The 14,117-nt window shown below is 58.3% G+C and overlaps 1 protein-coding gene across 1 annotated transcript in view; it reads left to right on the plus strand.

Moving 5' to 3' along the window:
* The window catches only part of ACOT7 (acyl-CoA thioesterase 7), a 90,197-nt gene that overhangs the window by 16,007 nt on the left and 60,073 nt on the right, over positions 1-14,117 (plus strand). Inside the window, exons 2-4 of the mRNA XM_030880168.2 lie at positions 2,261-2,378; positions 9,033-9,189; positions 13,137-13,228. Coding sequence (XP_030736028.1) covers positions 2,261-2,378; positions 9,033-9,189; positions 13,137-13,228 — 367 coding nt within the window. The remainder of the gene's footprint in view (positions 1-2,260; positions 2,379-9,032; positions 9,190-13,136; positions 13,229-14,117) is intronic.

Raw genomic sequence — 14,117 nt, forward strand, 5'->3', positions numbered from 1 at the left:
TTTCATTTCCTTCAGATTAATACCCAGAAGTGAGATTGCTGGATCATATGATAGTTCTAGTCTTAATTTTTTGAGGAAACTCCAGGCTGTTTTCCACAGTGGCTGCACCAGTTTACACTCCCATCAGCAGTGCACAAGGGCTCCCTTTTCTCCACATCCTTGCCGGCACTTGTTTCTTGTCTTTTTGATAATAGCCATTCTAACAGGTGTGAGGTGAGATCTCATTGTGTTGGTATTTTTTTTTAAAATGTTTTTATTTTTTTGCCGCACCACACGGCGTATGGAATCTTGAGTTGCCTGGCCCGGGATCGAACCCACGCGCCCTGCTTTGTAAGTGAGGAGTCTTAACCGCTGGGCCACCAGGGAAGTCCCCTCATTGTGGTTTTGATTTGCATTTCCCTGCTGGTTAATGATGTTGAGTAGCTTTTCATGTGCCTGTTTGGAAAAATGTCCATTCAGATCCTCTGCCCATTTTTTAATTGGATTGTTGGTTTGTTTGGCTATTCTGTGAGTTGTATGAGTTCGTTATGTATTCTGGATATTAATGTTTTCTCCCATCCCACAGGTTATCTTTTCATTTTGCTGATGGCTTCCTTTGCTGTGCAGAAACTTTTTAGTTTGATGTAGTCTCACTTGTTTATTTTTGCTTCTATTGCCTTTGTTTTTGGTGTCAAATCTAAAAAACTCATCGCTAAGGCCTGTTTTCTCCTAGGAGTTTTATGGTTTCGGGTCTTGTGTTCAAGTTTTTAATCTATTTTGAGTTGATGTAAAAGTCTTTTAAAATGAACATTTGAGAAGCCAAGTGACGCTTCTTTCCTGTGCTCCGGGGGTTCCCCTGGTCACTGCTTGGGGACCGTCGTGGCTGCCCCTGAGCCAGTGATGCAGGTGAGAAGCAGGGGGCCTGAATGCCCGCACCCCAGGATGAGGGGGTGACATTTGGGGATGGGCGACAGGTACAGACAGCTGTCAGTCACCCCAGGATGTCGGTGTCATTTGCTCCAGAAAATGGCAGCTACGGCTCTTTCTTGGAGCCTCCAGCCTTCCTGCGGTCAGTTGGCTGACACTCAGAGAAGAGGGGAGAAGTGCTGGTGAACGTTTGAGTCTGACCGCGTGCCAGGCACAGCCACGGAGCTTGTCATCTGCACTGTCTCGAGTGATTCAGTCTTCCCCACCGTCAAACGCGGTGCTGTGCTTCCTCTTTTACAGACAAGGAAGTGGAGAAGTGAGGGTTTGGTCAGCTTTGCTCAGGTCACCCAGCTAGTAAGAGTGGGAGCCAGGAACCATCTCTGAGTCTGCCTGAAAGCAGCCAGACCCGGAGGGCAGTGGAGCTCCGTGGCCCAGAGTGGGGGGTCCGGCCTCGGAGGCCACGCTAGCCAGTGGGTTGGAACAGGCTGGGTGGGCCCAGGGATGCTGGGCACCTAGGAACCGCACGCTCGCTCATTGCCTGGTACCCGTCTCTGGGCCTGAGGCTGGTGCGGGCAGATTCCATCAGCCAGACTGGAGTCTGGGAAAGTGCCAACCTCTCTGGGGTTGCCCAAGGTAGGAGCACAACGCTGGCCTGTTGGGACTCCACAGATTTCACGGCGCTTCCCCACTGCCCACGGCAAGGAAATGGGGTGGCATTTCAGTCCTTCCTGACCTTGGGGAGCTCCCAGCTCTCAACCCCAGGGAATCGGGCCCCTCTGGTGCTCTCTCAGAGCCCAGGGGCAGGTGGCGAGCGGGCGTTCACTGCTGATGGGTCTGGGTGCTGCGACTTGTTTCCAGTTCTCAGAACATCTGTGGCCGCACGAGGCCAGCTCCCCTGGGACTCCTGATGGAGGTGGTGGTCCTGGGAATTTGTCCATTTTCCAAGGGGTCGGAGCCCGTGTCCTTGTGCTCATTCAGCTCTGCTGGTCGTTGGCAGTCCTGGAAACCAGGAGGGGCAGGTGCGCTGGGCGCCCCACAGCCGGGTCGCCTTGCTGCCACGCTCACGGCCTTTGCGGAAAGTCCCCGCCACCCACCCTTCCTGGTACCTGCCAGGCCGGGTGCCTGTGGCCCTAGGGCAGGAAGGTGGAGACACATGGAAACACGAGCCTGCAGCCCCTTGTCTGGCTGTCAGATCAGCACCCACCCTGAGCAAACACGCGGGAAGTTCTTTTTCCTTCTCTGGGAGCCGTCGGGCCCTTTGGAGGACCTTCTGCCCCTCCCCGGGGTTGCTGCTGTTCACGAGCGGCGTCCTTCCCGAGACTCACCGTGCTGCTTCTCCCCCCCCCCCGCCCAGGATCATGCGGCCGGATGACGCCAACGTGGCCGGCAACGTCCACGGAGGAACCATCCTGAAGATGATCGAGGAGGCAGGGGCCATCATCAGCACCCGGCACTGCAACAGCCAGAACGGGGTGAGCGTCACGTGGAAGACCCCGGGCCCTGGGGGCCTGGCGTCCCCTCTGGCGGTGCCGCAGCCCTGTCCACTGTCGGGTCAGGAAGGGAGTTTGGGTGGAGGCCAGGCCTGGAGCCTTCCCCGCCCCGGTCCCCGGGCCTTGGGGGGTTTTGGGAAGCTCCGGCCCTGGACTGGGGACCCCTTGCGTTGGCAGTTGGTTTGGGGCTCAGCGAGGAGGGGTGGGGACCTCCAGAAACTCAGCTGAGAGCTGCCAGCTGACAGAGCCACCTTTCCAGCCCTCCCGCTGTGTTCAGGGAGTCAGCTTCCTGAGCCCCCGGGGGCCCAGCCCCCCCAGAGCCTCCATGGGCGGCAGTTAATCCTGGGTGTCACACCGCCTGGACCCGGACCCCTCCCCTGCTCCACTGACCCTGGGTCCACAGGCAAGTCTGGGCTCTCCCCTTGGTGGCTTCCGGGCCGCAGAGGCCCGCACAGACTCCTGCGATGGTGCCGGCTCTCCTCCCGCCGCCCAGACAGGGCCAGGCTGGTGGCTTTAGGCTTCAGGGCAGCTGCGGGGCATTCAGCCCATCGTCTTCTGCCCGGCCCCCAGCCCTGTGGGACCTGTCGTTCTCTCTGAAGCCCCCCTCGGGTGCTGGGGGAAGGAGTCAGTCTTGTACCCCAACTGCCAACTCGGCACCGGGCAGGCACGGAAGAGACTCCAAGGAAGCCTGAGGCCTTGGGCACCTGGGGGCCCCGGCGAGCCACTTGCTGTGCCATTGTCCTCCAGGCCCAGAGGCCGATTCCACGCCCGCGCAGACTGTGCGTGTGCGCATGCGTGTGCAGCACTGCACGTGTGTAGAATGAACCGAGCCGGGGTGAGTGTGTGTGGGTGGACGTGGGCCTGGGGGCCTTCGCCTGGGGAGGAGTGAGAGTGGGTTGGGCTGGGGGCCCTCCATGTGAGGAAGGGGCTCTCCCGCCTGCTAAGAGTTCACCCTTGAAGTTCTGGGGCAAACCCGGCCACGTTCAGAGAGCGCCCTCTGGTGACTGTGAGGACAGGCCTGAGCCCGAGGGGCAGGGGCTGAGGTGGGGGCCGGACCCCTGGTAGACCCTCCGAGAGGGAGACGGTGAGGGTCCCAGCCAGGCCTGGCAAGAGAGGCTGGACGCTGGGAAGGAAGAGCCCCAGGACTGGGGAGGGAGGGAGGCCAAGTGGGTGACAATGCCCTGGTAACCGCCAGAGTTCAGCGACCACCTAGGGTTTTGCAAAGCTCTGTAGCATTTAGCTTGTGTCGTCCTCACGACACCCCTTAGAGGTCGAGGTGGTTATTGTATTATCCCCACTGCACAGATGAGGAAGCTGAGGTCCAGAGAACTTGGATACTTGCCCGAGACTTGTTCGTTCTCACTCCTTCCCCAGAGTGAGCCTGGGGTGCAGGTCTGGCCTGTTGGCCGGAAGATGCCTCTGGGCTGGTGGCCCCAAGATAGCGATCTGGAATCCCAGGCTCAGGAAGGGGGCGTGAGCCCCAGGCAGCTCCGGGGGGCTGAGGCTGGCCTCTGCATGGCTCTGCTGGGGCTCTGGGTGCGCCGGGAGCACTGCCACCCACACTCCCTTGGTGGCCTCATCCAGCCTGTGGCTCTAGTACCACGACACAGCCCCGAGGTCCTCTGTCCAGCTGGTGCCTCTTGGCTGGCTCCCCCTGGATGCTTAATCCGCCCTCGACCTGGGTGGGCCCCAAAACACACTCGGGGCCTGCTCCCAGGCTGCTTCTCCCACGGCCTCCCTCTGCTCAGTAAATGGCCTCTGGAGCCTCCGTTGACCCCCTCTTCCTCCCACCCGTGGACCCTGGCATCCAGTCCCATCGGCTTCACCTTGTGGATAGTTCCAGGTCCGAACACTGCACACCAGCCCCACCGCCATCTGGGCCGAGCCACTGCCGCTTCCTGCCCAGATTGCCTAACAGCTTCCTAACAGGCCTCCCTGCCCCTGGTCTGCTGTCCAGCAGCAGCCAGAGAAACCCGTCCTGTGTGAAGTCAGGGCACGGCTCCTACTCCCTCCCCTCGTCACACCCCTGGGCCACGCCAGCATTCCTGCCCCAAGGCCTTTGCACTGGCCCTTTCCCCTGCCTGGACCGCTCTTCCCCCAGAGACCCACGTGGCTCCCCCTTCCTTCCAGTCTCTGCGTAAATACGATCTCCACGTCCCCGACAACCGGCTCCCTCACTGCTCCCAGCTCTTGTCCACAGCACTGTCCCTCCTGGCACGCTGCGTTTTGCTCATTTAGCTCTGGGCTGCTTCCCCCACTAGAATGTAAGCCCCACCAGGGCAAGGACTTTTGCCCGTCACTTCCCTGCTGGATTCCCTTAGCATCTAGGCCAAGGTCTGGAACGCAGTGGGCTCCCATTAGCTGTGTGTCTGGAGTAGTTGTCTGCGGAGAGCTTCTGTTTAATGCACACTTACGATGCACCAGTGGCCACACTGCGTGCTTGACCTTCCTTACCTGGGCAATCTCCTTAACCCCACTTTGCAGGTGAGGAAACGGAGGCCCGGAAAAGTCATGTGGCTCCCAAAGGTCACAGAGCTGCATCCTCTGAGTGGGCATCAGCCGACAGGGCCTGGGTGGGTGAGGGGGCAGGTGCAGCTCACATAACAAGAGCAGTAGGAGTTAACCTTTCTGGACCTCGATCCCTACGTTTCTGTGAGAGCAGGGCAGACCACCCCGCCTCTCCACACAGCATCCGCTTGAATCCTGGCGGCAGTCACTGGTACCATTTATTATCTGTATTTTGCAGAGAGACCAGGTCAAGAGCTAGTGCCAGAGCTGGGATTTGAGTCCAGGGCGCAGACCTGTTTCTTCTGGCTCTGCTTCTGAAGCTGCTGTCCCGGCTCAAAGCCCCGTGGCCCTCAGGAGCCCAGGCCCGTGGTTTTCCAGGCATCTCTGCCCAATGGGCAGTGCAGCTCAGGCTGCCTTCGGGAGCATGGCAGGGGGTGCTTCTTGGGCTAGATGCTGATCAGACCCTCACGGCTGCTTCCCGGGTCGGGGCCGCTCCTCCTAGTTTACGCCCCGAAGCAGGGACTTACGGGTGTGTCTGAGCCGCTGGGAGCCACAGACACCTACAGCTTGGAGACGCTCACACTGAATAAACATTTGTCAGCCTGTGTTTTGAATTTCTGGGTCACACAAGTCTTTATGGAGTGCCTGGGGTGGCCCGCTAGGTCTCGGGAAACGGCAGCTCCCAGTCAAGTTGGAGCTGCCTGGGTCCCAGCCTGTGCCGTCCACACCCAGCTGGACATGGATTCAGCAGCAGCCTCCAGCTCCCCCGGGGTCGCCCTGCCCTCCCCTCTGCCTGGGGTGTCTGCACCCCACACCTTCTCCTGCCTGACACCTCAGCATCCAGGTCTCAGCCCCTCACCTGCAGCTGCCCCTCCCACATCGGCACCTGAACCCCACTTCCCACCCCCCACACCTCACGCTGCCCTCTTCGGAGCACCTGCCACGTGCCTATCTGTCATCCGTCCCCCAACCAGACCCCAGGCCAGGGGCAGGCACCGAGTGCAGGGCCTGGCTCCACAGATGCCACCACAAGTGAAGGAATGCCTCTGTAGCCTTCAAAAGGCTGGGGTCCATCTAAGGCTCAGATGTTTAAAGGCAGAAGAAACGAGCTGCATTTCCATTTAAAATATTAACGTATAGGAGTGTTACCTGTGTGCGGACATATCCATCCCATAGTTTAGCCACCCTTCAACAAAGACAGCTGCTTTATTTCGTTTTGGGTCTTGCAGGCGGAGCTTGGATAGTTCCAGAAGTGGCCTAGAGGCTGGCCCCGCATTCTTGCCCCCCCCCACTTCGCACTTGCCTTTCCAGATTTCTGCCAGTGGGTGGCGCTGTAGCCACACAAATGTACTCGGGGTGACGCCCAGCAATTCCCTCGCATTGTTTTAACGTCAGGGGTGACATGTCTGTGTGGGGCGGGGTTGGGGGGACAGGGCCCCGGCAAGTCAGAGGGGGGACGCCACAAGCTGCACTTGCCTGCTCAGCTCGTGCTCTGCTGCGTTGAGAGCTGATTCCAGGACATTTATAGGAACAGAAACCATCAGAGGACCCCCGTGTGTCTGAGGATCTCGGGGGAAGGGGTGAAGATGGAGGTCCCCAGGCGTCCCTCCAAAGAGGCAGGTTCTGTGGGTTTGGGGCGGGTCAGGGAATTTGCATGTTTGCCAGGTGTCAGGTGAGTTCTCGCGCAGGTGGGAGAGCTGTGCTTTGGTGCCACAGGTAGTGGCAGGTGGCCGGTGGGAAGAGTGCAGACATGCCAGAGCTTGAACTGACTCACCTACAAGCTTAATATCTCCAACCCCTGCAGAAGGGGTGCTGTGGGGACCAGCTGGAAAAGTGAAGTCCAGCGCTGGCACGGCACCGACAGGCCCTCGAGAGTGGGCCCATCTGCTCCCTGCTCCCCACCCAGCCCAGGGGTACCCATGCTGTCCAGTGTCCTAAAAACCCTGATTGGTTTCTGGTGGAAAGTCCAAAAAGTGCCGGTGCCGTGTTTGGCAGTGAAGATCCACGGTCCTGTGGCTCACACGTAAGATGGTCTTTTGTGTCATTCGGTTAGCATGGATGAAAAGGAAGCTGATTCCATAACATATGAAGAATTCATACAACTCAACAACAAAAAATAAACAACCCGATTAAAAGATGGGCAGAGGAACTGAATAGACATTTTTCCAAAGAAGACATACAGATGGCCAACAGGCACATGAAAAGATGCTCAACATCACTAATCATCCGGGAAATGCAGATCGGAACCACAGTGAGATCTCCCCTCACACCTGCCAGAGTGGCTGTTATCAAAAAGACAACAGATAACCAGTGTTGGTGAAGATGTGGAGAAAAAGGGGACCTCATGCACTGTTGGTGGGAATGTAAACTGGTGCGGCCACTGTGGAAAACAGCCTGGAGGTTCCTCAAAAACTAAAAATAAAGTTGCCATATGATCCAGCTATTCCACTTCTGAGTATGTATCCAAAGAAAATGAAAACGCTAATACCAAGTGGTATCTGCACCCTGTGTTCATGGCAGCGTTATTTACAGCAGCCAAGACATGGAGCAACCTAAGGGCCCATTGATGGATGCGTGGATAAATAAATTATGGTATACACACACACACACACACAATGGAATGTTACTCAGAGGTAAAAAAAAAAGATGAAATCTTGCCATTTGTGACTACATGGGTGGTCCTTGAGGGAATGATGCTAAGTGAAATAAGTCAGATGGAGAAAAACAAATACCTGATGGTTTTGTTCATAGGTAGAATATAAAAGACAAAAAATAAACGAACAAACCAAAAATGCATAGATAGAACAAGGCAGTGGTTAGCAGAGGGGGGTGGGGGAGTGGCCCAGGGGCAAAATGGGTAAAGGAATCGTCTGTCTAGTGATGGATGGAAACTATACTTTTGGTGGTGAGCACGCTGTAGGGTATACAGTAGAAATATAACGTTGTTACACAGGAAACTTACACGATGATATAAGCCAATGTTACCTCAATAAAAACTAAACGAAAAAAAAGCTGATTTTCAGTGCTGGTGCGGGAGTGCTGGGGCCACGTCAAGCACTCTGCCCTTCTGAGAAGCACTTTGGGAACACCTACCGAAATGTTTGTCCCTTCCACCCTGGAAACAATCCCCAATACTGAAAATGACTTAACTAAAAGGACCCTCATCACAGGGTTATTTATAATAAGAGACAACTGAGGTTGATACAAATCTAACAATGAAAGAATATTTTATTTGGCCGTTAAGAAATATCTTTGCAATGGAGTATCGTGAAGTGGAAGTCGTAGCAAGTGTCAAGAAAAGAAATGAGGAAGTAAGTGCCTCACTTTCATAGAATGTGAGCTCCCAAGTGGATCCCACTGGACCCCACGTGCATGTGCTGACTGGCTGCATCCATCCAGTTACCCAGGGGTCCTGGGTGGCCGGGGACATAAACTCTTTTGTTCCTTTTGAATTTTGAGTCATGAGAATGGGTTGCCTATTTGAAGGATAAATAACATTTAAAAAGAAGAACTGTGATTTCTAAGAGCTTGTCACAACACGGGCAGGTTATTTTTCCTCCTGTTGAGTGAAAAAAGCAGATTGTGAAATTGTGTATTTAGTGCTTGCACAACTACGTAAGGCTATGTATGACAACTGTACATGACTGTAAGTGACAGCTACCTATGACGAAAACTGCAAAACAAGGAGCCAGACAGCCAGACAAGTGAACCAGTAAAACCCCTGTTCTTGGGGCAAAAAGCCTGGAAAGAAAGATCCCAAAATAGAAACCATGGTTATCTCTGGATGGGAGGAGGGATCTTCCCTCCTTTTCTGTACTTCCCAAATTTTCCATAATAAGTATGTATGCCTTTTTCCACGTTTCATTATACAAGTAATACGTATCTTTTGTAGAAAAGTCAGAAAAAAGAAACAGGCTGCTCGGAACCCCACCACTCAGAACCGCCTGTATCAACTGCTTTGCCGGGTTGCCCTCGGGCAGTGCCTCATCTCCTGGTTTTGCACGTAGGAGTATGTGGTGGCAATAACTTGCGTTACTTTAACAGTGGGGAAAAAACCAAGGGCCGTTTTGGGGGAGCGTGTCCAGGGTGGGGCCTCATGGGAGGCTAACCCGCCTCTGGTCTTTGCAGGAGTGCTGTGTGGCCGCCCTGGCCCAGGTGGAGCGCACGGACTTCCTGTCGCCCATGTGCATCGGCGAGGTGGCCCACGTCAGTGCGGAAATCACCTACACCTCCAAGCATTCAGTGGAGGTCCAGGTCCACGTGATGTCCGAAAACATCCTCACAGGTAACTTCCTCTTGCTGAGCCCGCCTGCGGGGTTGGGAGCAACGGTGACAGTAGAAATAAGGCAGCAGCCGCAGCCCACGTCCATTGAGGGCTGACTGCCCCTGGATGGTCCTAACACTGTCTTTGGGTGACCTCCCTGCATTTCCGCCTCCACCTGTGAGCAGGGACTTCTGCCGTCCTCGCTTCGTTTGCAGACGGGGAAACGGGGGCGCAGACGAGTTAGGCAACGAGCCCAGGGTACGGCCCCCCTGCCTTCCTGGGGAGGAAGGGGCCTGGCGGCCAGCTGGTCCGGGCAGAAGGGTGGGAACGGGCTGGGAGGGCGCGTGCCGCCCTCCGGCCCCCCTGCCGTCTCCCCAGCCCCCACCTTGCCCTTCCCTGCACGGTGGAGCTGCTACCCCTTGGAAGCTGCTGCCCCTTGGAAGGCGCTGCCCTGGCTTCTGCTCTGCTCCCCTGGGCCCCGCAAGGCAGGCTTAGGCTGGAGCTCCTTGGGCGAACCTTTGACTCTGCTTTGATCTGAATATTCTCTTCCTCGGAGTGGTAACCATGGAAACCCCTTCTCACCCTCCCACTGGGCACTGCAGGGGAGTGTGGCTTCGGTTCACAGTCACTGCTTTTTATAACGGAGATGCTGAGGCAGGCAGGCCCCTTGGGCCCCTCACTGCCCACTGCTTCGTCCCAGGCCACCCGCTGTCGCACCCAGAGGAGAGTCCGTGCTCATTCTAGAGGAAGGAGCTGCCTGGGTCCTTATCCCTCCTCCCGATGCCCTCTCCTCAGCCGTGGCTGCCTGCAGAGCGCTGTGCTCAGAGATCTTTAACGGGCTCCAGGCTTCTCCCCAACACGGGCCAGGAGCTCAGTTATTCATCTGGAGCATTGCGGTGACCGCAGCAGGCCCAGCCACTGCACAGGGAACGACTAAGCCGAGCCACGGCCTGGGGCGGGGGTGGGGAGCGGTCAGTGGGCTTGTGCCCCATGTCCTGCGTCTGTGGCCTGAGCCCGGTCTTTGGCAGAAAGCTCTGGCATCTAAGGGACCTTGGATGCTGGTCTCGGGCTGTGGCACAGAAAGGGGTCCTCTGGCCCTGACTCCCCACGTTGGGGCTGGCAGCCCACTGGGAGGAGGCCCAGGGCAGGGCGGGGGTGGACCCCTCCGGGCCCCTCCCTCCATCCCCCCTCCCCCCCTCCCCCCTCCACGTGACCCAGCCCTGCTCTCCTGGGCTGTGCTGGGGGTTGAGCCTCCCTGCTCCTGACACAAGAGGGGAAAGGGCCGTGCTTTCCCGTTGGCTCACGACAGCCGCGGACTCAGTCACTGATGAGTGAATGAATGAAGGAGTGGATGAGTCAGGAAGATTTGGGCCTCTGCGCTGAGGGGAAGCGGGCCTGTCTACAAGGACGTGCCCCAGCCCACTTTCTGCGGGATCCCCCCTCTGGGGGCAGGAGCGGGCAGGAGGCAGGCAGCGCTTGCCCAGAGCTGTGGTGGCAAGATGACAGCCCCCGCCCCGCAGTCAGGATGCTCCGCACCCGCCAGTGACCCCAGCCGCCCTGACCCTGAAGGATGGACACGCAGAGCCTGAGCTGCCCCGAGAAGGAGAGAAGTGACTGAGGAGCACGGGCTCTCGGGACAGCGGGCCGGGCGTTGCGCTCGTGAGGGGCGGGCCGGGCGTTGCGCTCGTGAGGGGCCAAGCTCAGAGCACAGGGGCGCCGGCCAGCATTGCCCAGCCTTTCGAGATGGGGTGCGGGGGGCGAGGCCCCGGGAAGACCCCAGGGCCGGATCACAGGATGGGGACGGCGAGACCTGGAGCCCTGGGGCTGTGCCTTCTCTACACGTCTCAGTCACCTTGCCCGCCTTGCCCTGGAGCCCCTGCTGAAGGGCTGGGCGCCCCCTCCCTTACTCTCACATCCGGGTGCCCCTCTCTGGGTCTCAGCACCGTGTCTGTGCGTCTCTCAAACTCTCTCCGTCTTTCCATGTTTGGATCTGTGTGAGTCTCTTACTCTGGGACCCTGTGTCTTGAGGCCTTCCTGTCTTGATGCATCTCTGCCCGCGCGTCCACGAGGATGGGAGCCCTACGAGGGCAGGCCACGTGGCCGCCTGGTCCGGGGCAGGGCCGCCCAGCAGGTGCTCTGTGAACACGGGCCAGGTGGGCGGGTGGACTCGGACAGGTGGGGAGACCGGGCTGGGCGGACAGACAGGCAACCAGGCTGAACCCTGAAGCTGTTCGTGTGCCGTCTCCGTGTTTTGAGACCCCAGGGGGCAGAGCCCCCGTTCTGTGCGTCCCCCCCGCTCGGGGCCTTGCCGCCTGCCGTGAGGCAGCCGGGCGAGCATGCGCCCAGGCAGACAACCAGCAAACCTTTGCTCATTCATCTCCGGCAACTGTCACAATATTAAACTAACTGGGACGTGATTGCTGCGAATCCCTCCAGAAAAGAGCTGGGAGCTCTCAAGATTTCAGAGTAGATGTTTCTAGCACTGCACTTGTCTTTTGATGGTTTTATTAAATGATAAAGTACAATTAGCGTGTTTTGCCTTATTTGCTCCACGGTGTTCATTTGGGTCTGGAGGAGGGCCACTTGGGGTTTCCATGGAAACCAGCTTGTCAGGCTGGCTCTAGCTGAGTCAAACAGGAAATCTTTATTCCCCAAAGCAGGTTGTCAGATTCACTCTGTCAAAGTGCAGTGAAGATATTTTTCCGTGTTATTTGCCTGTGGTCCTGGTGGTGCCGTGGAGCCCGGGCAGAGCGGTGGACATCCTGGCATGAGGAGCAGGCCTGGGCGCCAGGGGCCTCACCCTCTTTCTAATTGACCCGCCAGGGCTTGGCTTGGTCCTCGGGGCTACGTTTAAGGGGAGGAAACTGAAGGCCCAGGTTCGCCTTGGGAAGGCAGGTCAGAAGGAACTGGTAGGAAGTGAGTTACTGAGGGGGACTTCAGGGCAAGCCCCCCGCCCCCGGGCTGCTCCTTGCTTCTCCACTTCCTCTCTCTGTCCTGCAGTTCTCCTGATCGCCACCACATTGGGAATCGTCCATGTTGAAGAGGCAACTCTAAAAGGCCTCCTTGAAAACACTTCTCTGAAATTACTGGGACCTGGGAGGTCCGGGTCTGTACTCAGAATGGCGTCGAGTTGCTGTGTGAGCCTAGGCAATCCCCTTGACTTCTCTGGGCTTCAAGCTCCTCCTGTACAAGTGAGGGGTGTGGACCAAGTGATCTGCAGGCTCCTTTGGCCCATGGTTTTCAGCCTAGACAGGCCTCCCGCCCTGACGGCACCACTCTGCCCTGAGGCTGGGCTCAGAGCCCCAAAGAAGGTTCTGTTTCCTGTCCTTCAGCCCAGAGCAGAAGCCAGCAGCCCACCGCCCTCTCTCAGCCCCCATTTGGAAGCTTCTGCATTGGAGCGCTGAGTCACCAGCAGCAAAAGTGTCTGGTGTGGCGCCTCCCACCTGGAAGGAGGTGGCCCTGGGGAAGGGAGGGGCCGCGGGGGCAGAGCTGTGATGAGCCGACCCCATGGCTGTGCTCTGGGCTGTGGCCCTGCTGCCTGGGTGGGCTCTGCCTCCACCGCCCTTCCGCCTCAGGTCCATGAGCTGCTTCCTGTCCAGCCGGAGCTCTTCTTGGTGGCCAGTCTGCCCCTCCCCACAGCCCTTCCCTCCCTCTCGCTCCGGAGGCTCCCGGGAGGCCTGTCTGGAGTCGGTGCCCTCCAGATGCGGGCCTTCCGAGTTAGAAAGTGGTAGAAAGCCGACAGGCCCAGGCCCCCCAGGCTTAGACTGGGTGACCTGCAGTCTTTCCAGCAGCCTCAGGGTGGGGGCAGGCTGGAGGCCATGCCTCTCCCCGGTCTGTGCCCACACGTGCACCTCACGGCTGAAGAAGGCCTTGGGGGTGGGGGCCAGAGGTGGCATCGGCCCTGCCTGCCCTGTGCCCGGCGCCCTGCCGGCTCCCAGCCATCACTCACGTGTTTGTCTTCTCTGAAGGTACCAAAAAGCTGACCAATAAGGCCACCCTGTGGTATGTGCCCCTGTCGCTGAAGAACGTGGACAAGGTCCTGGAGGTGCCTCCGGTGGTGGTAAGGAGGCCCCTCCCACTTCTCCCGGGTGGGTGGCAGGGGCCCGGGTCCTAGGAGAGCAGCATCGGGCAGGGCTGGGCTGCAGCAGGAGGCTCAATGGGAAGGGGCGTCCCTCCTGGGATCCTTCATGCTGGGAATGCCAGTGGGGGCTGGCCTGGGCCCCGCGGACACCCCTCCCAGAGGAGCCTGGCCGGAGGGAAGGCGGGTGACGGGGCTGTGCCGGGCATCCAGTCCTGGGGGCACAGGCTGGGACGTCTCTGCTTCAGCCCCGCTCTCTCGCCCTGCCGTGTCTGCTTCCTGCCTTGGTTCCTCTCATTTTGGTTTTGCTGTGGACAGTGGCATCTCCGGGTGAAGAGACTTGGCCATGTTCACTCCCGGGGGCCCCGCTGCAGGCAGGCTCGGGGGGCAGGCGTTTGGAGGGGGCACATTGGGCTGATAGAGGGATTTAGCTCCTTCCCTAACGGCACCCCAGTCCTCCTCGTGTGGCTCCCCTGGCCCAGGATGTCCCGAGGACACCCCTGAGCGGCTCTCCCCAGAGGCCTGGTGCTCTGCTCTAACCCCTGTGAGGGAGGGCCGTTCTCAGAGGGCCGGGGCCTGGCTTAGCAGTGTCTGCCCTCAGGGAGCATTTTTCTGTGGTCGAGACATCTGTAGAAGAAACTTTTAAGAATAGTAAAACTGGGAACCAGACAGTTAGGAGCTGTATAGAGCAGTAAGAGGTCCCCAGCCCTTTGGCACCAGGGACTGTTTCGTGGTAGACAATTTTTCCGTGGAAGGGGGGATGGATGGATAGCTCAGGCGGTAACGCGAGCAATGGGGGGCGGCAGATGAAGCTTCACTCGCTCACCCGCCGCTCACCTGCTGCGCGGCCTGGCTCCTAACAGGGGGTTGG

This window comes from Globicephala melas, chromosome 1 (assembly GCF_963455315.2).
Source record: "Globicephala melas chromosome 1, mGloMel1.2, whole genome shotgun sequence".
Lineage (NCBI taxonomy): Eukaryota > Metazoa > Chordata > Mammalia > Artiodactyla > Delphinidae > Globicephala > Globicephala melas.